Below are 27,940 nucleotides of genomic sequence, written 5' to 3' on the forward strand. Positions count from 1 at the left end.
GAACCCCCAGCAGACACCCCCAGCAGACGTGAGAACCCCCAGCAGACGTGAGAAGCAGCATAGGCCACACCAGTCCCTGCCTTGCCTAGCAAAGCCTCCTGGGGCTTGGCTCACTTTGTGCCTGAAGCGGTCATCACCAGGAGACACTGTATGAAGCAGAATTTGGCTCCTGCAGAAAAGCTGGCATTTATATGGGGGGAATCTAAGGTCTCAGTACTTTTATTTGAAAATCAAAATTAAAAGGCCCTCTATCTGAGGCAAGAGTACACATTCATACAGGCAGCAATGAGCCCAAGGGACTCATGGGATTCATAAACTAAGTTTCTTGGTATGAAGGTCCCATTTTAGGTAAATTTCCCTAAAGTGTGCCTGTAATTCAAGTCTCCTTTCTCCTTCAGTTCCATTACAACCATCTTCACCCTGCCCATTAGACATGTTCAGAAATGCAATCAAGCCATCTGGTGTGGCTAGAATACAATTTAGTTAGCAAGAGGAAACTTATAAAGCGGCACACTCTTATAGAGCGAGACTGGGGATGGAGCCTTGAATCTTAAAAAGGAGAAAAAGACAATCTTTTTTTAACAAACACTGGCTGCTTTTAAGCTTTCTTGGAATCAAACAGTAGTTTATTAACAGAAGTAAATATAGAGAACGCTGCCTGGATGAACAGTCTGCTCAGTGTACCGTGAAGAAAGAGGGTCAGACCAGTTTCCACGGTAGACATCAATGCCTCTCTCTTCTCCGCACTTTGGAGAAGAAACCCCTCCTTCCACAAGGAGGTGCCATTCTAGCTCAAGAAGTAAGCTCGTCCTCAGGGGGCTGCAACAGCAGCACACACTCCCCAAAGCAACTGGGGACAAGGAGGAAGGCTAGAAAAGACGTGCATCCAAGTGACATAACCAAATCGAAAGGGACAGGTTGACGAGAAGTCTGGGAGGCCTGCCACCCTCAAATGACCACGGAGATCACCTCCAAGATGTCTACAAACTGAACAGAACCCCCCAGGAACTTGAGTTAACAATGATCTTCCCACAAACACCTGACAACCCTGAAGTTCCTTGCTGTCTATCGGAACTTCCATGAGCCCCCAGGACAGAGCAGCTGGAATGGGTCAGACATGACTCCCAGCAACTGAACCCCATCGAGCAGACTGCAGCCCAGAAGCACTCCAGAACTCCCCACCCTGTGGCAGCAGGCAGAGGCCTTCTGAAAACCACAAAGCACAGCTCTTCCATACCCCATCAAGCCAGCATGCAAGCCCACCCTCATCCCAAGCCCCATCCTCCTCATGCAGCCCAGCCCTAGGGAGAAATCCGGTTTACATGCAGTGACAGCAGAGTCTTGGCTGCATCCTTCTGGAGCCTGCTGCCATTGAGAGGCAAGTGGCCAATCTGCTGGCCCTGGGCATAGAGCAGGAAGGTGCCCACAGATGGAGGGGTCACATCAGGGCGGGGTGTGGGCCGGACTATAGGCGGAGCGACGGTGGGGACACCTGTTTGTGGAAACAAGGACAGGTGGGGAGGGAAAGAAAAGTTACTTTTTGCACACGAACCTCCAAAACTATCCAGCTTCTTCCACAGGGCAGATATTCTTCAAAGAAACTCTGGTTTCTAAGGGTTTTTCCAAAGATTAATCATTTAAATTGCTGAGAGTACTCAGGACATAAAGACAACAAAAAATACTAGTCTCCAAACAAAGTGGAGGGATTCTGTTGTCATTTCTGGAGGGCCAAAGGCTTCCTGGGGCCCCGGGGCGGCACTGCCCCCTTTCACCCAGGGTTGGGGAGGCAGAATAATCACATGCTGGTCTGAGATCAGCTGTTCTTACAGTAGAAACTGCTGGTGGCAAAGCTAACATTAAGTCCAGACTGTGATCTTGAGTCATTGTGACGAAAACCCAGCCTATCAATGAGGTGACGTCACTCATCAGACTTGGTAACCCGTTTCCTCCCCACCCTGCCCACCTTGGGAAGCTGAACCAAGACCAAAAACCCTCAATGGCACAGAGGGGAGCCGAGGCAGTCCCAGGCTTACATGCAGGCCTGGTGCCTGGCTGCGAGCGTGTGCCCTGCAGCTCTCTGCCATCCTTGTCCACACACCAACAGAAGTCACTCTTCCCATGACACTGCAGTGGTATGAAGTGGCCCAGGTCGTCACACTGGGGGACATACTGGTCATCCCTGGGTGTGCCCCCATAGTGCTCCAGCAGACTTTCCCTCCAGCGCTCACAGACAGTCCGAGGCCTCTGGGTGGGTTCTACAATGGGGAAACAAGATCAGTACAGGTCCAGGCCCAACCCCTGATGGACACACCCTTGGACACCGAGCCAGGAAAGCACATGTGTTCTCAGAAGTTCTCTGTGGAAACGCAGAAAAGAAATCACCCTGATGTTCCTTGATGCTCCTGTCTGCCAAGGCCAAGAGGACCTGCCATGGAGGCCCAGCCACACCAGAAAAGAACAAAGGAGACAAGCTCATCAATATACCTCACTCGGGCCAGGGGAGATGCACATGGACATCCGGCCTGTGCCCGGGGTCCTCTGACGACGGGTAACAGAATACTGCACAGACTCTCTGAGGGCTCAATGATGCATGTGATGCTTAGAAACAATGATTCTTTCCCACTTGTTTCAAGTTCTTGGACCTGTTGCTACAAGATCCATCTCCAGGCTGGCCTACGTGTCCTAGAAGACCATGCTGTGCTACATGTAGTCCTGTTTCACTGGAAAGTCACCTGGAGCAAGAGTGACATGATAGTGTAGACAGCACAGCAGAGGTGCCCCCGAGCAACGTGAAACTCATTCTTGGACTACCCAGTTTCGGGAAATCTCGGCCCTCCCGTTGCTGGGACTCTTTCCTCCACGCTCTAGCTTTCTGCCACAATGCTGTCCTGTACCCCACACCCCCAATCCTCCTCCTATCCACGAACTCCTGGTTCACACCATGATTAAAGAAAGCCCTGCTGGCTTCTGACCTATGCCAGTTCCTGCTAGGCTGCTGACCTGGGGCCACGGAGGTTCTGCTCTACACATGTGGTTGTATCTACAAAGCACCACTTGTTGAAATCACTTGCTCATTGAGATTGGATTACCCTCAGGGAATAACTAAAGGCATTTCTGGTTCGGTCTTACTTCCTGCAACTCAAAGCCTATGGTCTGCAGAATCACAGTTATCTCCTTGCTATCTCCATCTGGATGCACCACGAACTCTCAGCACAAAAGGAAACGCTGGGCTCCTGCTTTTTCCCAAACTGGCCCCTCGCGCCTTTTAGTTCCATTAAGCAGCATCTGCATTTCCCATTGCTCAGACTCAATCACCTGGATTACCTCTTTCTCTCACACCTCACATCTCAAGTAAAAAGTCTCACCTCCAAAATCATTCTGACTAGAGGTGGACACAGTGGTGCGTGAGTTTAATCCCAGCGCCCAGCACACGGAGGCAGGGGAATCTCCATGAGTTCAAGACCAGGCAGGGCTACATAGTGAAATCCTGTCTCAAAAAAAAAATCCCCAACAACAACAAAACCCCCATTCAGACTATCTTGACTTCTTGCCACTTTTCCCATGTGTGTGTGTCGCCCTGGACACAGACATTTGACCCTGGGATCACGGCAACAGCCTTCTGGCTGGCTTTCCTGTTCCCACCTTCCCCCCACCAAATACTCAGCCAGCAGCCACAGTGGCACATTTAAACCCAGGGCAGGGCATCATCTCACACTGGGAATACGGCAACAGCCTTTTGGCTGGCTTTCCCGTTCCCATCTCCCCATACTTTCACGCCACCAAACCAATTACACTTAGCCAGCAGCCACAGAGGTGCATTTAAACCCAGGGCAACTGAGTCTATTCTTCTGCTCAAAACCCTCCAGACACTTCAAAGAGCAAAGCTGCAGGGGAACCAGTCCACTGAGAAGGTGGGGAGACGCCAATAAAGTCCCCAGTGTCAAGCTCAGCAAGCCCACTCAAGACTCCCATCTTGGGAAGTGGCTGCCCCCTCAGGCTGCTATAGCTCAAGACCCATAGGAAGTAAAGGAGACAAAGACAAGACTGATCTGCTCAGCCCAAAGTGTCCCAGGACCAGGAGAGGGGGCTACTGTTCCCTCCTTCACAGTGGGATGTGCTGGGGGAAGCCACCAACATGCCCACTCTACACTGAACACCCTCAAGAGCGACTCTTGTTTCTGGAGACCACACAACATGCCTATGTGTTTGGATGAATGCAAACACCCAGCAAGTCAACTGGGTCTCAGATGACACCCAGGTGGGCACCCCCTTCAACCTCTACTGCTTTAAGCAACATCATCCAATGTCTTTCCTGCTTCTGGTTGGTAAGGGCTCAATCAGTCTCAAATCTTGAGTGCAGAGCATGCTAGCCTCTCTCCCACTGACTTGATGATGCACATGAAAGTCATCAGAGATGGCAGGCAGGGCCATGTGGTGCCAGGGAAGAAGTCTGGGCCATGAGAAGTCTGCACAAAAGAATGTGCCCTTACTTTAGTCATTAACATTTCAGCCTGAGTCACTATCCTTAACATATGTTGGTTTTAGTCAACTTAATAGAATGCCAAGCCATCCGGCCAAGGCCCCACGTAACCACTGACTTTCCAATCTCTGACAGAGAGCTGAGGCTTTTGAGAGAAGCCATGACAGAAACAGGATTTCTCTAGATATCTTAGTTTTTAAGGCACGCAGAGTCTTGTTCATAAATAACAGAGGGACGTGATCAGTGTGGAGCAATCCATTACCAGTTTCCCGGTGTGAATCAATGTTATTGAGAACTTTTTACAAGGCATTTTGATTGTATTCACCCTCCCTCCCCCAACTTAAAGTCCCTGGCCATGTTATGAATGTTACAGAATCAAAACTGTTGGAAATTTTCTCAGCTCTATTTCCCTCACACATTAAAGGCCGAGATAAGTAAGTCTGTGAATTTTTTTTAATTACTTTTTTTTATTTTATAATTTTATAAGTGGCTCTTTGGATACGAGCTCCCAGATCAGGAAGTATCTGGCCTAAAGCAGCAGCATGTGTTGCCCATTTGTGAATAATTTAACAAGGGGCTGGAAAGCTGCCCAGTGCAAGCTGCAAGCTGCCTGCTGCTCACGCTGCCAGTGAGACTGCCCACCATACTCCCAAACCCTGGCAGATGATAATGGCTATTTGCCATGAGCACCTCAGATCAGAGGCACGGATCCCATACGTCCTATGAAGGCAGCTGTGCCAAGTAGGGGTTCCCATCACCACGCTGGACTAGCTAGAGGGACAGGGGTCAGTGGGTTAAAGGAAACTCCATGGGTCCAGTCTGAATTTCCTACCTATTCTTCTTGCTAACATCAGCACAACCTTCAGACTGCTTATCATAGGGAAGTGACATGGTTCCCTAGAAGCTTTTTAGCTCCCTCAAGCCTCTCACAGGGGGGTCACAGCCTGACATAGCCACTCAACTTTCAGCCACCATTCACCAAGGATCTATGCACCTGGAATCCAATGTGTAAAAGATCCTGCATGTCACGTATGTAACCTGTATCTCCCATAACATTAACATGCACGTGGCTATGCCTAGATCATCCAAGTGTTCTTTGGAGGAAAAAAGCTGTAACTATAGCAGCCAGTCAGACCCGTGTCTGTCTACCCAGTGAGAGCTGTCTTATAAATCACCCCATTGCCAGAGCCATTCTATGCTTTGACTCCAGGCCTGAGCTGGCACAAGGTCTTTCTTTGGGGCCAGGGGGTCTCACCTGATGGTGGTCCACAGTGAGGTGGGGTGGAGCCAGGTGGAGTCTGGGTGCCAGGGACTTCCTGGCCATTCTGGTCCACACACCAACAGAAGCCAGTGCTGCCATGGCACTGCAGGGGCACAAAGTTGCCCTGGTCATCACACTGGGGGATGTGGATCCGTGACCCAGGGTAGGCATGCTGCGCCTGGGCATAGTGCTGCTGTTGTTCGCAGAGCTTCGGGCCTGGGACGGAATCTTCTGGAACCCTGGCTGGGAGCGACAAAGGAGAAATAAGAAATAAATTTATTTCACAACACATGCACACTAACCAGCCCCCATAAAGACTTCTGTACTGAGACTTTCTTCCCTACAACTGGAAGTTATCATGACATGGAGAAATAGCAAGACACAAACATTTTAGAGTCCTGAATTCTAATTTTAGCTTTGTTGCCATCTACCTAGTTGTCCCTAATTCCCTCCATTTGCCCTGCACATCCTCAGCCCTTGGGGGGCCAATTGCCACCTGGGCAAGATGAAGAATAAGCAATGGCATCTGCCTAATATTCTGGAGACTTCAGAGAGGACAAGTTAACTCCATCCATTCTTTGGGACCCAGAGTTTAAGTGTGAGAAGCCCAGGTCAATGGCAGCCACACTGCTGTACGTTGGTCAAGTTCCCCAAAGCAGTCATCCCGAGTACTGACTACTGGCTCATTGGTGCATGAGCCTCCTACTTAATAAACACAATAGTTTATTCACACAACATGCAGCAGCAAAGCAGATCACTAGGGCGGTGAACCAAAGCAGCCACAGAGTAAATGACAGACTCCCAAGAAGCTCACATACCAAGTAGCAGTAAGTGGGCATTAGGAGGCTACTGAGAAGAATCCAGAGCTTGGAAAATCCCCCACTAGACCCCCCCCAGACCAGCTTCCATCAAGAGTGGGCTAGGAGGAAAATAAGAGGGGAGGGGCTGGGAGATCCTGCGCTTAAGCAGGTCTTCCATCACTTACCAGATGTGCAGTGGAACCCATCTCCATGGTACCCAGGCTGGCACTGGCAGGAGAAGGACCCAGGGGTATTGTAGCAGGTAGCTGCCTCGTGACATCTGTTTTCCGCACATTCATCAACATCTGCAGAGGTCAGGGACAGGCGCAGAGAGGGGAGCAAAGGAAGGAAGACCATGACTTCACCAGACAGCTGTGAGACTACATGGTCTCAGTGCACATGGCTCACCACGTTATCAACTTTAGAATATCCATAGGCCTGAGCTAAGAAATGCTAATATTGAAGAGTAAACCTAACAGGAAACAAACAACAAACAAAAAACCCCACGAACTAGCTAGTTACATTAACTTGACACAAACGGGAGTCATCAGAGAGAAAGGAGCTTCAGTTGAGAAAATGCTTCCACAAGATCATGCTGTGGGGCATTTTCTTAATTAGTGATCAACAGGGGAAGGCCCAGCCCATTGCGGGTGGAGCCATCCCTGGGCTGGCAGTCCTGGGTTCTATAAGAAAGTAGTAAGCCAGCCATGAGGATCAAGACTATAAGCAGCACCCTCCATGACCTCTGCACCAGCTCCTGTCTCCAGGATCCTGCCCTGTTTGAATTCCTGCCCTCACTGCTTTTGATGCTGAACTGTTGTATGGCACTGTGAGTGAAATAAACCCTTTACTCCCCAAGTTGCCTTTGGTCATGGTGTTTCATCACAGCAACAGTAACCTTAACTAAGACGGAACACGTGCGTTAACAAACGAGATGAATGCTCAGAGTAGGTATCTAACGTGTGGGTAACGTGTGGGTAACTCAGAGAAAAATACCCCGCCGTGTACTTCCGGAGCATCTTCCAGCTACAGTGAATTCTAGAAGTGATTTCCTTTCAACTACTAACCTTTAGGCTGTAAATCATTAATTTCCCGTGATTATCCTGAGATAAATATAGGTAACAATAATTTTTCCTCTTTCTTTGGCACCAGCTCCCTCAATATCTTGTAGAGTACAGGAGAAAGACGAAGGCACAGATACATTTCAGCTTAGAAGGACCTTCTGCCCTGCCTGATTAGATTTCTGTCTAAAACCTCCAATGAGAGACTGCCTGCTTTACCCAAACCCACTCCCCACTTGTACAAAGAGAAGAATGTTATCAGCACTTTTGGAACAACACAGGAACAGCCCAGGCCCCTGCCTGCACTCAGCACCTGCTTCCCTGAGGATTTCAAACCCAAAACTCCAAAATCCACAGCTTCAGCAAAAGCCAATTAACAGGCCTTTTAAAATTTTCCTTATTAAAGCTGGCAACAGCAAGTCACCTCTTTCCCCACCCCCACGCTCCAAAGATTCCCTCAAGAAACTCTGGAGTAGAACCGCTAAAGCTGATGCCAGGGGATGAGGTAATCTCCAAGACGACAGGAAATCTTTCAGAGGAAAAAGGGAAAAAACAAAAGGTACGGGTCTGAGCTAGGCTTGACCAAACACAAAAGAAAGCATGAGTCACATCCACAAAAACAACCAGCACTGGTTTTGATGTGTGAGTAGAAAAAAAAACCTGTGACCTGGTGATGGTATGAAGGCTAGGAAACACGGCGCTGTGTCCATTTGGTACAGCCCATGGCAGGCACATACCAGCTTGGAAAGTGAAGTTTATAACCAGGGGTTAGATGTGAATGGGCAGGGATCAGAGAGACATTCCACCGGGCCTCCAGGCAGCGCACATTTTCCAGGGGCTCCTCCCACAGCTCAGCTGTTTTTTCGGTTGTCAGCCCACTGCGTTTCACACACAGGCATTCTGTTCCCTGGACAGGAATCCCTTATACTCACTGAGTGAGCAGTATGCCTATCCTTTGCCTTTGGAAAACACAGCGCCTTTTAGTCTAAAATAATCCCTGAATGCTCAACCAAGATCAAGCTTAATTCCACCACAGCGGCTCTCCCTGGGCAAGCTGCTGGCTTTTCTGCTTACCTTCGCCTCCCAAGATTAAGAAGGAGTTATTTAAAGAGCATCCTACACAGTAACTCAGCTACTAAAGAACAGTCATACTAGCACATGCTGTCTCTGCAAAGGCCAGCTCCAGGACACAGCTGAGTGGGGAGCTGGCTGGGCCTAGAGGGGCTATAAAACTGACTGTGGAGCCAAAGTCGTAACTCAGGAAATTCAAGCTTTGACAGAACATACCCTACAAGTACCTCCAGTGGGGATAGGAACCCCAAGCAATGGCAGGAAGCAGGAATTCCTGACACACACAGCCTATTGCTGTGCCCCCGGGAGCCCTTTCTTATGGCTATTTTTTAACTCAAGAGGGGATTCCCCAAGGTTGCCAGACCTCTGGCATTACTAAGGCCCTGACCAAACCTGAAACAGCCATTTTTCCCTGCTGTTATTGCCTCTTCATAGATGTCATGGTTATGTCAGCCAGTAGCAGCCAGCAATGACCAGCAAGTAGATAGAAAAAAGCCCTTGAAGAAGTTCAGTACATCACACCTGAGGAATCCCTGGCCTCCAAGCTGGAGGAGAACTGTAGGCTCCCAGAACTGCAATCCAACTCCTTCTTGGAGGGCCTCCATGATGGACAGCTAGAGCCAGCCAGCAGCTCCAGGGCCTGAATGCAGAGCTGGCTTCTGCCTCTCCTCAGGAGCACAAACACCAGGGGGTTTGCAGAAGTCAGAGCTCATTTCCCAGGGCGGCATGTGTCCAGAGAGAAGACGGGGAAGGACTCTGGCCTTCTCTCAATGCAGGAGCTCTCTTTTTATTCCCCACTGATATGGGGACGTTCAGGGGCTGCTGCTGGAAGACTGGGGTCAGGACAAGTGGGCTGAGACACCAGAGTAGTCCCTTGTGGCAAAGGGAACAGAAAAAAAGGCAACTCGATCCCAGAATCATCAACACCTCCACCATTCGTCCATTAAACTCGAGAACCTGTTAGGAAAACAAGTCTGGAACCCTCCATTTGGAGCTCATGCTTCGGACTTTGAAATCCCTCCCACACTCGTTCTGAACAGAAGCCGGTGGAAGCAAATTCAGCCTCTGAATGATTGACTTGCTTTCTGACCCAGTGTTTGAATTCTCTGGTGCCAGTTAACTTCTATACTACCCAGAATGCTATGCTTTGGTCCACATGCCCTTGCTGTCTCTCTGTTCCCTAACTGTCCAATCACACATAAATGTCTGTTGTTTGTGTCTGTGTGGAACCTGCAAATGTAATAATAAACATTGTTGCTTCTATATCCACACCCTCTTATCCATCCTTTATCCAGCATCCCTGAGCACACACATCCTGACAATAATGTCGGCACCATTCATCTGCTTCCTGAGTAAAGATACAACAGACCCCCTTCTCTGCCCTGGCTTCCCCAACTCACACTTGAAACTCCTCAAGACAATCTGTTCTTCCTGCAAAGTCACCCAGCTTCTTAACGAAAACATGCCTGGGAACTAGGCAGCTCACACGAGTACAGGACTGAAACCACTCCAGAGGGAGGGCCAAAGCCTCCTGCTAGTGACTCAAACCAGACTGCGAACCCAAATCCAAGTGCAGCCTTTCCAGGACGGCTGGTTCTCGACAAACCGTGGTGGGAGGAAAACCCACACACCCCCTTTTCATCTGATGGAGTAGAAACGTGTGCACCTCAAGACCACACAGTTCCTACAACAGAGAGCCTCTTGGCAAGGGCCCTTCACTCACAGACATAAGGAACACTTGAGACACCCCTGGATATGAACGCATGCACCTATCTAACATGTTGTAGCTTTATTCTGCCAGTCACTTTTGTGATTAGCATAGGCTAACTTATGTGGAGTCTTTAGGAAAATGACCCCTACCTGAAACCTGGACAGCTACCACTCATTACAGGCTGTGGCTGTGTTAGGGAGCCTCCGAGATGGCTCTCAATGACCCGTCTTATAATACGCATAATCTCAAAGAGTCCTTTCCTTAGGGACTTGCTCATAACAAATGCAGTAAAACAACACACAAGCATCTTTGGGATGATGACTTCCATCTTGCCGGCAGGCTTTTTTAATAAAGCAGGCTGTTTAGTGACTCAGACACCCTTTCTCATGAGAGGCCCACATGACAAGAAGCCAAAGGGCACAACATGCTAACACGGAACAAAGGCTGTGTCCCCAACAGTCCTGGCACATGTCCATACTAAGTGGTGAAGGCTTCAGGTGTCCCTTGTCTTCAGCCTCACTAGGGCTCCTAAGCCATCACATCTACTGGATCATGCCCAGACTCCTGACCCATGGGGAGCAGATAGGCCTTGTGAGGTTATTTAAAGATCAGACCCACGCTCAATAGTATGTTGAACCTGAAGAATGCATCAATACAAAGGCGATTCAGGAAAGCTACATACACTTCTACATTGTCTCGGTTGTTGTGAAAGGAAATGACTAGAGAATAAAGGGTGGGAAGCATTTGGAATGGGAAAGGGCCGGCTATGGAAATAAAAATCTAGAAGGCAATCTCTTCTCTGCCACGACACACCTAGGCCTTCCAAGGTAATGTGCTAGGACAACCTTGCGACAACCTGGGGCTTCACGACCTAAACAGCATGCTCCTCACCCCAACCCGGTCTAGTTTGCTTTCCTGGTGCCGAGATAAAGCACTCTGACCAAAAGCAGTTTAGGAAAGAGTTGATTTCAGGGCTTACACTTCTGGACCACAATCCATCACTGTGGGCAGTCACAGAATCTCAAGCAGGAACTGAAGCAAAGACCATGAAGATTGATGCTACTGACTGGCTTGCTCCCTGGCTCCACCTGAGGTTCAAAATTAGCTAGCTAGCTTATACAGCACACCCTGTACACTGGGCCTCCTGTATCCATTAGCGATCAAGAAAATGCCCCACATGCAAATCGGATCTAGGCAGTTCCTCAACTGAGGCTCCCTCTTCCCAGGTAACTTAACAGGTTGTGACAAGATGACAATAAGAACTGCCACGTATGGTGACACACCCCTAGATTCCTGAGGTCTCTTGGAGTTCCAGGCCAGTCAGGGCTACACAAGGAGACCATACCCTGTCTCACCAGGTGTCTGATGAGGGTGAAAAAAATACAAACAGCCGGGCAGCGATAGCTCACACCTTTAATCCCAGCACTCGGGAGGCAGAGGAAGGCAGATCTCTGTGAGTTCGAGGCCAGCCTGGTCTACAGAGCGAGACGCAGGGCAGGCAGCACTGTTACACAGAGAAACCCTGTCTCGAAGAAAGAGAGAGAGAGAGAGAGAGAGAGAGAGAGAAACAAACAAGTACCTAAGAGTCCCTCCAGCCTACACTAGCTCCAAGGAACACAAGGTCTCAAGCCGGTACCAGCACTCCAGGCCAACCACAGGTGCTCACCGGTCCAGTGACAGGGAATCACCAATGGGTGATTCTGAATCTAAAGATGCCCATTTTCTTTCGGCAACCCCAAGGCTGTGCGAGTCACAGGAGAGAAGAGGCTGTGTCTCTATGAGGATGTATACCTAAAAGGACCAGACAGAGTCCCCAAGACTTCCCCACAGGTACTCACCAGAACACTGATGTCCCGTGCCAACAAAGCCTGGCAGGCAAGCACAGCTGAATGAGCTGCCTCCGTGGTGAATACACCGGGCCTGCCCCTCAGGAGCACAGGTGTGACTACCATCAAGGCAAGGGTTGGAAGGCGGGGCGATCACTGAAATAAAGGGAAAGTGAAACCCAGGAGTGGGTGAGCCTTTCTCTTCACAGCCCCACCCACAGACTAATACCATCAGCACAACTGCAGATCTGAAGGAATGCAGGGTCCCAGGGGTCTCAGGCTCTGTCCCAGTCACAATCTCAATTTTAGCAAGATTGCTAGCTCAAGACTCCTATGTGTAATAGAGTTCAGACGTGCTAGTGTGTGTTTGTGCTGAAAACATTAGGCATGACAATAAGTCATCAAAACAGATTCCCCAGAGTACTGTGCCACAGGACATCCCGGCACACGTAATAAGCACACACACAGTTCCTAACCATCACTGCTACCCTGCCATCTTCCTGGAGACTGGAATGTGTACTTCTGTTATCAGCTAGCTCTACCAGTGGGATAAATCTGGAATTGGAGGTCTTTGGATCCATTCTTCAGTCTGAAGTTAGTGTGTTTTAGAACCCTAGCAGGTATATTTAGTGGACGGGGTCTTTGACTCCTCAAATGAGTCAGGCACCTTTCAACATGACATCTTTACAGAGCTGGGGTGTTACAAGTCACTGTCTGGTTATGTGACAAGGCCAGGAATCCCAACTGAAAACATCCTTCAGTAACTCGATATACTATCTAGGTGGGAAAAACCCAATGGTGATACACCATCAGGGCAGGACTGGACTGAACTGCAGGGGACGGTTGCGTCAATATACCTTAAGAATGCCACACAACAGAGCCTTGGGACTGCTGGAGTAGAGACCTAAGTGAACCCCAAGGAGGGTTCAGCATCCTTCTAGGTGAAGGGAAGAGAGATTCTGATACTCACAGATACAAGTGTGCTGGTCATCTGCAAATTCGTAGCCACTGCGGCACGCACACCTGTAACTTCCCTGCGTGTTGACACACACAGAGTCGGGGCCACAGTGATGGAAGCCAGTGGCACATTCATTGACATCTAAGCAAAAAATGAGAACAGAAAGGCACTGATGAAGCAGAGGGCTCCAGAAATGGAAGGCCTGACAACTCAATTTTCCCACCACTATGATGCTTCAGTGGGATTAATGGTTAGATAATGGAAACCATAGAAATCTGAGAGTCTTGGACTCTGAGCAAAATTCCAAGTTGCAGTTCATCAGAAATAAGGAAAAACATCTTCAAATCTTTCCAGGTAAGCCATAGGAAGGCAATTTTTGAATACTTTAGGAAGTCTTTAAAAGGGAAACAATTTGATTTTCCAAAGATGCTTTCTTTCTATAGCCCTAATCCCAAATACCCATCTCCAAACTACCTTCTCACACCTAGCCAGACTCTGCCTCAGTTTTCATATACCTCCAGATAGTCAGAGGCTGAAATCACTGTCTAATGCTGATGACCACAAAGACCACACGGACTTGTCCTCCAGACTGTGATGCTGGAGAAAGCGAGGCAAAAACAGGCAACACATCTCTTACCCACACAGCTCCGTCCATCTCCCTGGAACCCAGGGGTGCACTCGCAGGTGTAGTCTACACCTGTGCCCGGGCGGCACCTTGCTGTCATGTCACAGGTGTGGCTCCCATCATAGCAGGGATTCACTGGTGCAGGGGCTGAGTCCCCTGTGCATGTACCGGAAACAGAAAAGAGTCCAGAGTGAGTGTCCCAGAGAGGACGAGGGAAGAAAGGAAGGAGACAGGAGTCCTTATGAATCGAAAGCTAAGGTGGACGACTTGCATCTCAGGGTTCATGTCAACAGCTTCCTTGTGCCTACTCTGTAGAGCAGGGTCCTGGCTTTCAGGAAGTTTGCCTCCAGGATAAGAAAGCATCTAGCATTTCCCGGGACTCTCAGGATAACTCGGAGCCACACTGCTGTCCCCGTAAGAAAGGTGAGTGAGACATGGGATAAATTACTTGAATCCAGAGTCAGCAGGTGTGCTGGTGAAGACTCAAGCCCCAAATTTCTTCTCTGAGTTTATCAGTGTACCACTTCAAACTCACCGTTTCCGCGGTTAAACCTGACTTAAGTCCTCACAGGGTCTCAGGCCCTGTTCCAGTTAGAATCCCAATGTTAGCAAGATTCCTAGCTCAAGGGTTCATAGGCGTGTTATAGTTGAGAAGAGCTAGTGTGTTGGTGCTTAAAACATTAGGCACGACTGTAACCCATCCAAACAAACCTTGGAAAAAGCTTTCAATCCCCCAGATCACTGCATGCACTCAACAGACAGAAAGACAAACAGACACACACAGTTTCTACTACCATTGCTGCTTCATGAGCTAACTGGAAATTAGAGTATTTCTCTTATCATCAGCTAGCTCTATCGGGGGATAAATTTGGAATTCTAATCCTTTTTTGAAAAGTTTTTAAAGGATCTATTATTATATGTAATTGTGTGTGTGTGTGTGTGTGTGTATGTGTGTGTGCACAGAAAACCTCAAGAGCCCCATCTACACCTGTCAGACTACTCCCAGCCACTCTGGCTATCACAATATTCCATCAAATTATAGTAACTGGGGCTTCTGCCTCTTAGGTCCATGTCAGGACCCTGTCTTGGAGAGCAGGTCGGTACATCCCAGCACAACCTCGTGTTACCTGCTCAACAGTTCTCCCGCGGGCAGAGCCAGAATCCTAGCATCTGCACACACACCTTGGCAGGGGCTCCGCCTGCACTTAGCACCGGGATTCCCTGTCACTTCTATCACACTCCTGACTCCCCAGCCACCTTCTACACTGGGACTTGTCCCAAGCAGCTGCTAGTTATACTTGTTAGAGTGTCATTACTGCAGCCTGCTTCAGGGGCTGAGCTTCCTTCCTCCCAGGCCTCTGGGACTCTGTCCATCTCCTGAGCACGCGCATCTGGTTTTCTCGAACCGTCTGCTTGTAAACTGAGGTACCTCGACTGAGCTATCTCCACTCTCTGGTAAATTCCTCCCATCCACTCTCCAAGAAACAGCACGGCAGAACACTCATTATTAGTTCCCCCATCGGGGCCTGAAGACGAGCTCGGCTGAGTTTGTCCTCAGTTCACCTCGTCAGTGTTGGCTGAGGTAAGGGAATCTCTGCCAAACAAAACAGCGAGACAGCCTTCCCGGGAATGCCTTTCTGGACCTCTTGGCCAAGGGAGGAAAACCCAGTGTCAGAGAAGCGGCGCTCAGTTGACTTGGGCACTTAGAGTTCCTGGAGTCAGCCTCTAGCCAGATTAAACTAAGAACAGGGTGACATCCTCACTGAAGGCCCCATGTAAGACAAGAACCCACTCTCTCCACAATTATTTCCTCATTTTAGAATTCCTTCCAAAGGGAACAGTCATCTTCAAAATGCTCTAAGTTATAAACACTAATACTTAACCTTCTTATGCAGCCCTCTCCAACATCAAACTTTTACCACAGTACATTCCAGGAAAGATTAATAAGTGCATATGTATGTCATAGCTTATCTCCCTGCAAGGCATTAAATAAAACAAGGATTTTAGAAGCAGACCAGAGGTGACTTGCACTCTTAAAACTACTGTACTTACAACAACATACATAAGTCCACAATTACATGATACTGATTAACAGGCAATGTGGTTATAGAGCTAGTAACAATTCAGAATCTAGTGCAAAGGGAAAATACTGAGCCTGCTATTTAAAAAAATAATAACAAAAATGTAGGCAAAAACTTAAAAATCAGCTGTTTCAGTGAGACCCTTTGCACACAGCCACTAAGTGTAGTTTTCCAGTTATGTCCTGAGAAAACATCCCTAAAACTAGTTCTCTATTTATAATTCCTAAGTCTGCTGGCTCTCTCCTCTTGCAGGAAGTCAAGGAAAGCTGTGTCCATAAGTTGCTGTGAGGTGTCTTTCTGTATGCTGTGAATATGTGTTGCTCCAATTGGCTAACAAATAAAGCTGCCCTGGCCTGTGGCAGGGCAGGATGCAGCCAGGCAGGAAAATCCAAGAGACAGTGAGAGGAGAAAGGAGAGTAGGGGGAGACACCAGCCACCATCCAAGGAGCAGCAAGATACCAGCAGAACAGTAATGCCACAGCCACGTGGCAACTTACAGACTAATAGAAATGGGTTAAGTTATAAGAGCTAGCTAGCAAGAAGCTTGAGTCATAGGCCATCCAGTTTGTAATTAATATAAGCCTCTGAGTGATTATTTTATAAGTGGCTATGGGATCGAGGGGCCAGATGGGACTGGAGAAACTTCTAGCTACATCAAGTCATTTCATTCTTCACCCACTTAAACTAGTGACTCTCTAACAGAGGAGCTGGAACCCACTGGCTCAATTAGGAAGGGAAGAATGGTTCCCTTAAAGGAGTCATCACTGAAGGGCTGAAGTCACTGATGCAAACTCAATGGCCCTCTGCCGGAACGTCTCCCCAAGGACCCCTGGAGAGGGGGGATGGCAGCAAGCCTGGATCATGATCTGTGACTCCACCACAAACACACAAGGGACAGACATCTGTGGCTGGAGGAGAGCAAGGGCCATGGGCTTCTCTTCCTCGCTGGGAAATCACACTATCTGCACCTTGCAAAGCCACACAGTGCCCATGTTGCTGCAAGGTTATGTGGCTTAGCATGCCTTCCAACCCGACAGCAGCCCCTCTGGAACAGCCTAAGACTTCACACGCAGTGACAGGGAAGAAAGAGGGTTGACTTCTGGCGTCCTGCCTGTGTTTTTCTATTGTTCCAATTCAGGAACAATGTAGGGTACCTGTGGGTGAAGATGATTCAATCACAAAAGGTTGAAACCTACACCCACATGCAATCTGGGTCTATAGCTAACAGCCTATGTCTGCTGCTGTACTGTGTGGGGCAAGTGTGGGCTCTGTGCCCAGAGCTAGGGTTCGAGTCCCAGCCTGCCACTTACCAGCTGCATTTCTAACTGTTCTACCCCAATGTCTCAAGTTTTACATCTATAAAGGGATGATAACAATACAGTCCTGGATTGGGGATTTCGCTCAGTGGTAGAGCACTTGCCTAGCAAGTGCAAGGCCGTGGGTTTGGTCCTCAGCTCAAAAAAAAAAAAAAAAAATACAACCCTGTTGAGTAGAGGTTGCTGTGGGGATCAGATGAGTTGATTCATGGAAGGTACTCAGAATAGTGCTTGGCAATATACCATACTATTTATTAAATATTATTTGTCTGGGTGGAAAGGAACCTTATAAAACTACTAGTAACTAGTGCTTTTTGCTAGCTTGCTCTCATTTGCTAAGAAGAGACCCAAAGACAAACTGTTGCCCTAAATGATTCCAGGGACTCTATGGCATTGGTGGTTCATCCTCTAATACGATGGTTCTCAACCTCCCTAATGCTGCAACCCTTTAATACAGCTTCCTCATGTCGTGGTGACCCCTAACCATAAAATTATTTTGTTACTACTTCATAACTGTAATTTTGCTACTGTTATGAATTGTAATGTAAACATCTGATATGCAGGATATTCGATGTGACCCCTTGTGGGGTCATGACCCACAGGTTGAGAACTGCTACTTTAAGGTACTCCAATGGCTCTCCTTACACACCTGATGCCTCCATCTGCAAAGGGCAGAACTGGACATCTTGGAGGAGGGGCATTGTATTCCAAAGGTGCTTTTCTCCCTCTCTCTTTATGAAATGCAATTGGACTCTTCCTTCTTGATGTACATGCTGCCTTAAAAATTGTTGCAGGCTTTCTTTTGGGCCGCCAACCAGCTCCCATATGACACAGAGATTTATTATTAGTTATGAATGCTCGGCCTTATCTTGCTAGCTCTTATAATTTATATGAACCTGTTTCTCTTCATCTATGTTTTGCCTTGGGTCTTTTTACCTTTCTTTCATTCTGTATGTCCTACTCCGCGTCTGACTGGCTGGCCCCAGGCATCTCCCTTGTTCTCTCCTTCTCTTCTCTCAAGCCTGGATTCCTCCTACTGATTCTCTCAGCCTGCCAGCCCCATCTATCCCTCTACTGTCTAGCTATTGGCCATTCAGCTTTTCATTAGACCAATCAGGTGCCTTAGGCAGGCAAGGTGAAACAGCAACACATCTTTACATAATTAAACAAATGCAGTATAAACAAATATAACATTTTTACATAGTTAAAGTAATATTCCACAACAACAACAAAAAATCAAGTGGCATCTTCATGCATTAATTTACTACACTGTAATCTCATCTTTGGCTGCCTAATGCTTAGATCAGCATTCTATATCATCCTATATGTTTGGACCAGTTTCCTATATCCAAAGCAACCAAACTAACAAACTTGGGCTTCTCCTTTCAAGCAAGGCTCTGTCACCTTCCTCTGCTGCTACTGTATGGCTGAGCCAACACCTGTATTGAATCTACAGAGGCAAAAGGGGCCTTCGGCTCCAGCAGCAGCAGAGCCCAGAATTCTCAGTCACCTCTCACAGATGCGACTCTGGGCTCACAGTGCTAACAGCGACTGGGTGTGGGAGGCAGTCCTTTTCTCTTTACATGCCTCTTGCCCTAGGGGAAAGCATGATATATTGCTTTAGAGAATTCAAATGTCACCTTGATTTTTTTTTTTTTTTTTTTTTTTTGGTCAACTTTCTTTGTAGGCTCATCCCAGCTTGTCTAGGACATGTTTGTAAAATAGCTTTTGAGGAACAGGCAGGTTTGCAGAGAACTTGCTAAGAATGATTTCTATATCCTCATCTCTCCGACCTCGGTCACACAGATGCCCTAACGTGTACTACTGAGGCAGTAGTCAGTGACTAGAGTCCACGGAATTCATGGGGACTCATTCCACAGGACACAGAAGTCCCACCACAGAGAGCTTGCACAGCGCTGTTTGTCCATTAACAGATGAATGGATGAAGACTACGTGGTCCCTATATACAACGAGCTTTTATTTAGTTATCAAGAAAACAGAAATTGTGACATTTGTAGAAAAAATGAGTTACCACATTGTTTTCTCTCATATAAAGAGCCTAGATTTTAATTTTTATATAGATGCGTATATGGGAGGGGGTTGTGGATACAGGACAACAAAAACAAAAATCTGTATGAAAATGCCATAATAAACCTACTAATTTGTATAATCGTTTAAAACAAAAATAAATACCGTTGTGGAATATTATTTTAGGATGTGTTGCATTTGCTTATGCTGTAGAACATTTGTTTAATGATGCAAAGATGTGTCGTATTCTTTTACGTTGCATTTGTTTAATCTGTGAAGCTGTGTTACTGTGCCTGTCTAAAACACCTGATTGATCTAATAAAGAGCCCAGCGGCCAATAGCTGGGCAGAGAGAGAAGGATAGATGGGGCTGGCAGGCAGAGAGAACAAATAGGAGGAAAAATCTGGGAAGAGGATAAAGGAGCAAGAGAGAAGGAGAGGAGGAAACAAGGGGCTACCCACTGAGCCACACAGCCAGCCAGGGACTAAGAGCGAAAGAAAGATATACAGAAGTAAGAAAAGGAAAAAGCCCAGATGCAAAAGGTAGATGAAGTAATTTAAGTTAAGAAAGCTGGCTGGCTAAGGCCGGGCATTTGTAAGAAACACTAAGTCTCTGTGTGTGATTTATTTGGGAGCTGGGTGGCAGTCCCCCAAAAGATCAAGTAGTAAAGAGTTAAAAAAAAAAAAAGTAACAGCAAAATACAATTTTAAAGTAATAGGGCTTGGACGGGAGAGATGGCTCAGCCGTTAAAAGCCCTTGCTGCTCTTCCAGAGGACTGGAGTTTGGTTCCTGCCGCCCACATCAGTCAGCTCACAAGCTGCCAGGAACTCCAGCTCCAGTAGCACGTGCATAAGAACATATAATCTCCTATCAGAGCCCGGTGCACCACAGCTTCACCAACCTAAAAAGGTCCTTCTTGTCCGCGCATCCCCCTCCACCTGGATGCCTGGCAATCACTGCTCTTTTTACTGTACCTTCTCCAGTGTAACAGCTGGAATCACCCAGTCTGCTGCCTACTGAGACAGGCTCCCACATCTAGGCTTCTGCTGTGCTCTGCTGCTTTGATGGGCACAGAACATTGCTATCTGCACAGGTAGGGCCCAGTGAAATGAACCACTAAGTTGCTTCCACCAGTTTCCTTCAGCTGAGATGCAAAACCTGGGACACACAATCCATCCACTTGAAGGGCAAAACTAAACAATTTTCACGACAGCCAGAGCTGCACAACCACCACAATGACTGATTACTAGGACATCACTCCTTAAGTGATATGTACACCTTTGTCTATCTCCTCTTGTCCATGAACAACCATTAGTCTCCTCAGTATCTCTCTGGATTGCCTGTGTGAACATGCTATGCATATGGAATCATGTATCATGTTGCCCTTAGCTTCTTTCACTTAGCATGATGCTGTCCAATGTCATCCATGCTGTAGGATGAATGAGTACTTCATACCTTCTTATGACTGAATAATATTCTACTGTGTGGCTTTAGGACTATTTTATATGTGTTCACTAGTTGATGGTCATCTAGGTTGCTTCTGCCTGCTGCCTATTTTGAATAATGCTGCTGTGTCAGTATTATCACCTCTGTCACAAAATACTGAAAGAACTTCAGAAAGAAGAGGTATGGTCTAGCTCAGGTTGCAGTCTACAGTCCGACGCTGTTGCTTCTGACTGTGGTAAGGCAGACCGTGACAGCAGCAGTAACTGGCAGAGGCTGCTCATGAGTGGGGAAGACAGGACAAGATATAACCCATGAGGTTACGGCCCCATAATCTACTTCTTCCAGCTACTGCTCTTCTCCTAACGTTTCTGGAACCTCCCAAAATAGCATGGCCATCTGAAGAAAAAGCCTTGAGTACATATAAAAGGTTCGCCTTTACATTTAGGTCTTTGGCTCACTTTGAGTTGGGTTTTTTTTATGTCTGAGGTGAGACAGGGGGCCCACTTCATTCTTTTGCATTTGGACAGTTGTCCCAACATCACCCATTTAAAAGACTCATTTTCCTGTTTGAACAAGTAGTTAAAAAAAAAGAACAATCTGAGAGGCTGGCTCTGTGGGTAATGCCCTGTGCTGAGAAAGCCCAGCAACTGAATTCAACCCCCAGAACTCATGGAAGAGCAGGAGGAGAGAACAGATTCCACAAAGTTGTTCTCTGAGCTCCACATGCGACAACACGCATCCATCATACACAGTAATAACTAAGATTTGTGTTAAACTGACTGTAAACATGGTCATCTGCCTGTCTACATGGGGCCCAGCTTTTATATCTGACACTCACTGAACTTTACTCACACACCAGAACTGTTTGCCTGCTTCTAAGAAAGGATGTGATTTTTGTCCAATAAAAATAATATACATACCTTCGACGGGGCCACTCTGATTGGTCACAGCAAACCTCATCACACCCTCATCCTCACTGTACAAAGCAAAAGCCCAATCACAACAAAAATAATATACATACCTTCGACAGGGCCAATCTGATTGGTCACAGCAAACCTCAGCACACCCTCATCCTCACTGTACAAAACAAAAGCCCGGTCCACAGTCAGCTGCTGGGTGGCAGGGATGGCCAGGTGTCTGGGGGCATGCCTGCACGCCTGGTAAGTGATGTTCTGGTCTATGTGGTAGGACCATGTTTGGTTGATAGAACCAGAAGTAAGAGAGAAACTTCTGGAACTGGAGGAGGTCACAGCTGTAATGAACAGTTTACAGGCAAACTGGTCAATTTTTAAAATACCGAAGACAGAAAAGTTCATGTCTGATGTATTTTTTTTCCCATAAGTTTTGTTTTGTTTTGTTTTGTTTTTCGAGACAGGGTTTCTCTGTAGCTTTGGAGCCTGTCCTGGACTAGCTCTGTAGACCAGGCTGGCCTGGAACTCACAGAGATCCACCTGCCTCTGCCTCCCAAGTGCTGGGATTACAGGTGTGCGCCACCACCACCCGGCTCCTATAAGTTTTTCACCTGATTCCTGGAACAGGTTCCCTTGAGAACTCCCCAGGGTTCTACAGGAAGCTTGCAAGGAAGGAGCTATTACCCTTGAACTTGAGTGGATAGAAAGCCACATTGCTGAGAAGAGCCCACAACTGCTGCACTAAGAACAAGCATTATGAACTGCGACCATCATCACACACTAAGAACAAGCATTATGATGTGCCGGCATGCTGAGAGCTGTCCACATACCACCTGGGTTGCTCGTCTTGGCCATGCAAGATAGGCACTGACTGTGTGCAGAAGCCACAGAGTTCAGGTGATAGCCTAAGATGCGGGACGGGGATGTGGTAGCGCTGTAACTGGAAGTCAGCGCGTCTCAAGATCTGAGACACATTCCACAAAGGGAATCCCCCCCAATGCTCTGCACTTTGGTGAGCCGGCAAGGCACCAGCAGAGGAAAAGGTTGTTCCTCTCTGGCTGGGAGTTGTACCAGGATTGGCTCCAGTGTGTTCTGGTCACAGTTACAGCCTATGTTCCAATCTTTCCCCTGTATCCAGCTCTCATACTGGAAGCTGGGTACATAGAACAGGTAGGTGCCCCTCAAGCCAGACCACCAACTGCAAAATGACAACCGTGACCCCTGGAGCATCTTGCGTGCAGTCGCATGCATATAAACATGTCCAGCCTTTAGACATTGTGACAAGACACTATCATCCACAAATGTACCAGGCTGTATTTATAGCTACCCTGGGACGGATGCAGCCCCCAGGCTGCAGGCTGGACACACTGTACAGCTTATCACACCTTATGAAATTTACCAACTGTATTAGGCAGTCAGAAAAGATGTTTTTATTTTCATGCTAAAAGATGAGAAAATAGGCTCTCCAGTGATTTTTCCCCCATAGCCTTTAAATGGCAAATCCAGGATGTGAATGAATTCATATGTTGACTCCAAATTCCATGTCTGTTTCACAAAACTGTAAAGCATCTTTGTATGACTTTGAAAGTAAACTAAAATCATCAGCTGAAACAGTTACAGGACAATCATAAATTCTAATCACCAATACAGTCCATGCCCGAGATGGCAGTATCTCATCAGTTATAACTATCAGAAAATAATGTGCAAAGATTATTGACATTCTTGTGTATAGGAGTCATTACTCTGCTCACCTACACAGTGTATACTTCCTAAAACACAAGAACTAAATTCTATCAACATCATTTTGTGTTCCAGGACATTGCACGATGACTATTCATTTAAGCCTAGTCACTATCTCCTGAGGCAGACACCATGTCCATTTTAAAGCCCTGGAAACATACATACCTGAGTCCCTGTGATGATAAAGCTCTTTGTACGGGGCAATGTGGGCTGTGAAATTCGCCGGGATGAAGGGCACCTGGCCTTCGATGTTGGTCTTAATGCTCAAATAGTTCTCTGGGTCAAGTCCCTCGGCAGTTTGAGTGATACGAACCCTCTCTTCTCCAGGGAAGAAAGTAACTTCCACATCATGGACAAAAGTAGCACCTGCAGGGGACAAAAGATCAGCCAATGGGTGAGGAGGTCTTGCTTAAATCACTCTGAGAACTGGCTGGGGCATGGGTGGTGTGCTTGCCTGTCATGGAAGAGGCGTGGCCTCACGCGGCTAGTCACGAGTGTACATGCCCTCCTCACAGTCTCTGTTGGAGATGGTACGTAAGGAAAGCATGCTATGCCCAGGCTCAGTGCCATCTACAGACCCTCTGCTCTCCCAAAGTTCTCAAAGAGTCTCAATTCCCCTGCCCTGGTCTCTCTATGGAAGTCTGTATTTTGTAAGAGATAACTCAGAACTTCTTTCTGAGGTTGCCGGGTGAGCAAATCACACATAAACCAGGATACCCAGTTAAATTTCAATTTCAGATAAACCATGAATACATCAGTCACGTATGTCCTATGTAATATAATACAGACACACTTATACTTTAAAACACTGTTTTTCCAAAATTAAAGCTTAACTTTGCATACTCTATTTTAGCTACTTTTGGCCCAAGATTTCGTTTAAATCTTGAGTAAAATTACAACATGCACTCTTTTCACAGTACACACCTTTGTGTGCAAGAGAGGAAACACGTGTTATTAGTGGGTATACAAGAAGCCAAGGAATCCGCTGCCACATCCACACTCCCTGGCTAGGAAAGACAGAGTTCCAGCTACTGGTACTGGCATCTGCTGACAGCTTATCGGCAACTCACAGCTCCACCCCAGCCCTAGTTGGTCCCACAGCCACCAAGGCGATCTGTGTGCAGTGAAGTCTGAGAGGCAGTGCAATCTTTAAACATCTTCCACTCGTGACCCCTTTCACCCAAGAACTCCCTGCTCTACCCCAATATATAGATGTGTGAGAAATGGATACATTTACGGAGAACAAGCCATAAAGAAATTGATTTTAAAGCAATGCTTTGGTATACATATAAATTTACCACTTATTAAAAATGAAAGAAAACTTGTATACTACTGAGAAGGACATGCTTGTTTACTTTATACAAAAAAAAAAAAATCTTAGTTGAATATTTTATACTACAGGAGAGAGAATATCTTCAGCGTTTCTCAGAGTCAACTGATTTTGATCCCAAGAAATCATTGATGCTGAAAATGCCACTTTATACAAGTCCAAAATGGCAGAAATACATTTAGGGACACTTCAGTGATTGTTGGAAAATATGTCCTAATCCCTACAACCTACAATTAGTTGACCAATTTTCAAGAAACTGAAGTCTGAAACTCAAGACAACAGTTTTTAACATTTAACACATTAACAGAGAATGACCCAAAGCTACACTAACTTGATACCTACACGCTGAGGGATGACAGTAGAAAATATGAAAACTTCCCCCATCATTAAAGTGGTATGTTTCTGTAAGAGCCGAAAGCTTTGTACATCCTGCAAAAACACTGCAATTCAAAACCTCCAATAGACTGGAATCTGAGCACACCAGTCCCAGGTAATACTTTTACAAAAAGTGCCTATTGTGTGCTCAGAGCCAAGGCAAGTGCTGTCGGAAACATCCGTATTCATTGTGTGCTTACAAATTTTTTGAGCAGCCAGAAACCTTTTTAGCAAGCCCCACATTCAGTTACATGACCTCCTCTGTAGTCATGACTCAGCTTAAAAAGCTGATGACCTATGTATTTCAAGGATATGCAGGTAAAGTTAGGGGAGAGATCCCGTCCCCTCCAGAAATAAAAGCAGCTCTAGGTGCTCCACAGGTGCTACTTTTGAATCCCTGATTGCCAAATCTGCTCTCCTCACCTGTGAGGCTGAAGCCATTCTCAGAGCCTGGCTTCTCCAAAGCGAAGAGCCAGCCAAACAGGCCTCCGATTGGGATGATGGGGAGAAGGGCCTGGGCTGCCGGCTGTGGGATGTGGCTGATGGCTGTATAGGCTCTGCCATCATTGCCCACAATGTAAGCGTGTAGATCCACGTCAGTGAAGTGCACAGGAGCGTGACCCACTCGGAGGTGGCCACTCACTTTCCCATTGACTCGGTGAGGTGCCCCTGAAAAACAGAAACAATCCTTTCAGCCTTGGCCATCATCAGGCTGGGGGCAGGGGTACACAGGCACAATGACTCCCCTGACACTCCCTAATACTCACTCTTTGGAAAACTTACTTTAATATTATTATTAGAGTTATTGATGTTGGTTTTCTTGAAATAAGATCTCTTCGGATGCCAGCTTAGAGCTCACTATGAAATCCAGGCTAGCCTTCAACTCCTGACTCTCCTGCTTCCGCCTTCCTCCCGAGTGTTAGTACTGTAGGCATGTACCACCACATCTAGCTCAACAAGCCCTTTCGATGATGCTCCAACCAACCAACCAACCACTCACTCATGACCCAGTCCTGTCTGTAATCTCTCCCATCCTCCTTCTTTTCCCTCCCCTTTGGCTCTACAGAGTTAGGAATGAGCGAAGTGGACGCATTTCGAGTAAATTCTCCAACTGGGAAATCAGCCCAAACCTATTCGTTACCGAGGCATCTACCGAACACTCCCAAGTAACTAGCGCTGTGATTCCCATAGCAGAGATGGAAGGAGCGCCAATCAGAGCCCACACTGTACCAAGAAACAGGCAAGCCGTGACGCTAGACACACAGCAGCCCCAGCCTGTCAATCACCTTCTGGCAGACAGTGCTTCCCATTTCCATAAAACCTGGACTGGCAGTGACAGCAGAAACCAGTGGCGTAGTCGGTGCAGAAGGCGTGCCGGGAGCACTGGCCATGACTGCGTTCACAGGTTTCCCTGTTGGCACCATTATACGAGAAGACTGCAGAATAAAACAAAGAAGCATTAGAAAGGCCAAAGGATTCCAGCATCGTCACTGAGCTCCACCAGACACTGTGTCTGCTCCACCAAGTCAGCCTGGACTATAATAAACAAGTAGGTTTTGATGCTGAGGAGACGGGAACAGCATGCAGCCTGGGGGATTAACTTGCTTTATATTTTCTGGCAAGGAGCTCAGGTCATTGCTGCCAACTGGGTCTCGTTACAACACTGGTGAGCTGGGCTGAGGTCGGACCACTGTGGTCGACCACTGTGGTCGGAGCGCAGTCCTGAAGGCAAGCCATGCTTGCAGATTAGAGTGCGCTTTATGAAATCACACATTTGGTGAGTTTTTTTTAAAAAAAGGGCAAACAGTAGCAATTGTGTATGACTCAATGTAAGAGTAATGGCCTGAGAGCAAGGCAAGGGAGGGAGCTAAGAACCAGGGTCTACAGCTAACTCTTTGTTTTTCCAAGACAGGGTTTCTCTGTGCAGCTTTGCACCTTTCCTGGAACTCACTCTGTAGACCAGGGTGGCCTCAAACTTACAGAGATCCGCCTGCCTCTGCCTCCCGAGTGCTGGGATCAAAGGCGTGTGCCACCACCGCCTGGCTATAGCTAACTCTTAAGGAACCCAAATTTAAAGGATGCACACACACTTGCCTTCAAATGCAGAGGGGTTGAGGAGGAAAGAGAAGGAACAGGTTAAAAAACTCCTTGCAGGCTTTATCCTTTCCACCACTTCTAACAACCTAGGCTATGGTCACAGATGTTCTACAAAGCTACAGTGAACCAGAGTAAAGCTTGATGCCCTAGGGATTGTTGCCCAAACCACCCACATACTCTACCTATTAAAGAGAGGTATTGTGCAAGAGAGAGAAGGGAGGGAGGGAGGGAGGGAGGGAGGGAGGGAGGGAGGAAGGAAAGTAAGGAAGAGAGGAGTCTGGAGTCAATGCCATCATGCCACTGTTCATAAAAGAAAATGCCAAAGTGTGTCTGACAATTGGGAGTGCTTTATACTGGGATGCTGGGCAATACACCAATTCCAAGCATGGCCACCAGGAGGCAGGGTGGCTGTGTACATCCCTGCCTCCCAGTCCCCCAGAGTAGGCTAGAGACACCAGATTTCAGCTAAAGCAGGAAGAGCAAAGAGTTTTAGAGCATTCTAGCCCACTGGTGCTGATGTGAGTACCAGCTCTGGCTCTCCTAGGAACACAGGTTGTGGTGGCCTTCCAGGGCTACGTCTGAAAACAAGGAAACAGGAAGAACTGAAAACTCAGTATTTACTTAGAGTATTCCAGGTGGGAATGAAAGCCAAGCCAAGGGATGGAAGGAGCTAGCTCCCTGTGTGTAGCGATGCAGCCGGCACACTTACATCAGCAAACACAAGTACAACAGAGATACCATCGAAGTCGGCTTGATACAGACCAGGCACTCTACCGCCAGCTTTTAACATTAACCCTCCATTTGCACCAGAGCCCCCGGGGTA

The 27,940-nt window shown here is 47.3% G+C and overlaps 1 protein-coding gene across 1 annotated transcript in view; it reads right to left on the bottom strand.

Annotated features, from left to right (window-relative positions):
* Window positions 1-27,940, bottom strand: part of Nid2 (nidogen 2) — a 60,799-nt gene that overhangs the window by 7,332 nt on the left and 25,527 nt on the right. Inside the window, exons 5-15 of the mRNA XM_036199007.1 lie at window positions 26,307-26,456; window positions 25,444-25,689; window positions 23,481-23,681; window positions 21,686-21,916; window positions 13,806-13,949; window positions 13,181-13,309; window positions 12,223-12,366; window positions 6,727-6,846; window positions 5,736-5,984; window positions 2,034-2,255; window positions 1,323-1,492 (exon numbers count right to left, since the gene is read on the bottom strand). Coding sequence (XP_036054900.1) covers window positions 1,323-1,492; window positions 2,034-2,255; window positions 5,736-5,984; window positions 6,727-6,846; window positions 12,223-12,366; window positions 13,181-13,309; window positions 13,806-13,949; window positions 21,686-21,916; window positions 23,481-23,681; window positions 25,444-25,689; window positions 26,307-26,456 — 2,006 coding nt within the window. The remainder of the gene's footprint in view (window positions 1-1,322; window positions 1,493-2,033; window positions 2,256-5,735; window positions 5,985-6,726; window positions 6,847-12,222; window positions 12,367-13,180; window positions 13,310-13,805; window positions 13,950-21,685; window positions 21,917-23,480; window positions 23,682-25,443; window positions 25,690-26,306; window positions 26,457-27,940) is intronic.

Source organism: Onychomys torridus, chromosome 9 (genome assembly GCF_903995425.1).
Source record: "Onychomys torridus chromosome 9, mOncTor1.1, whole genome shotgun sequence".
Taxonomy (NCBI): Eukaryota; Metazoa; Chordata; class Mammalia; order Rodentia; family Cricetidae; genus Onychomys; species Onychomys torridus.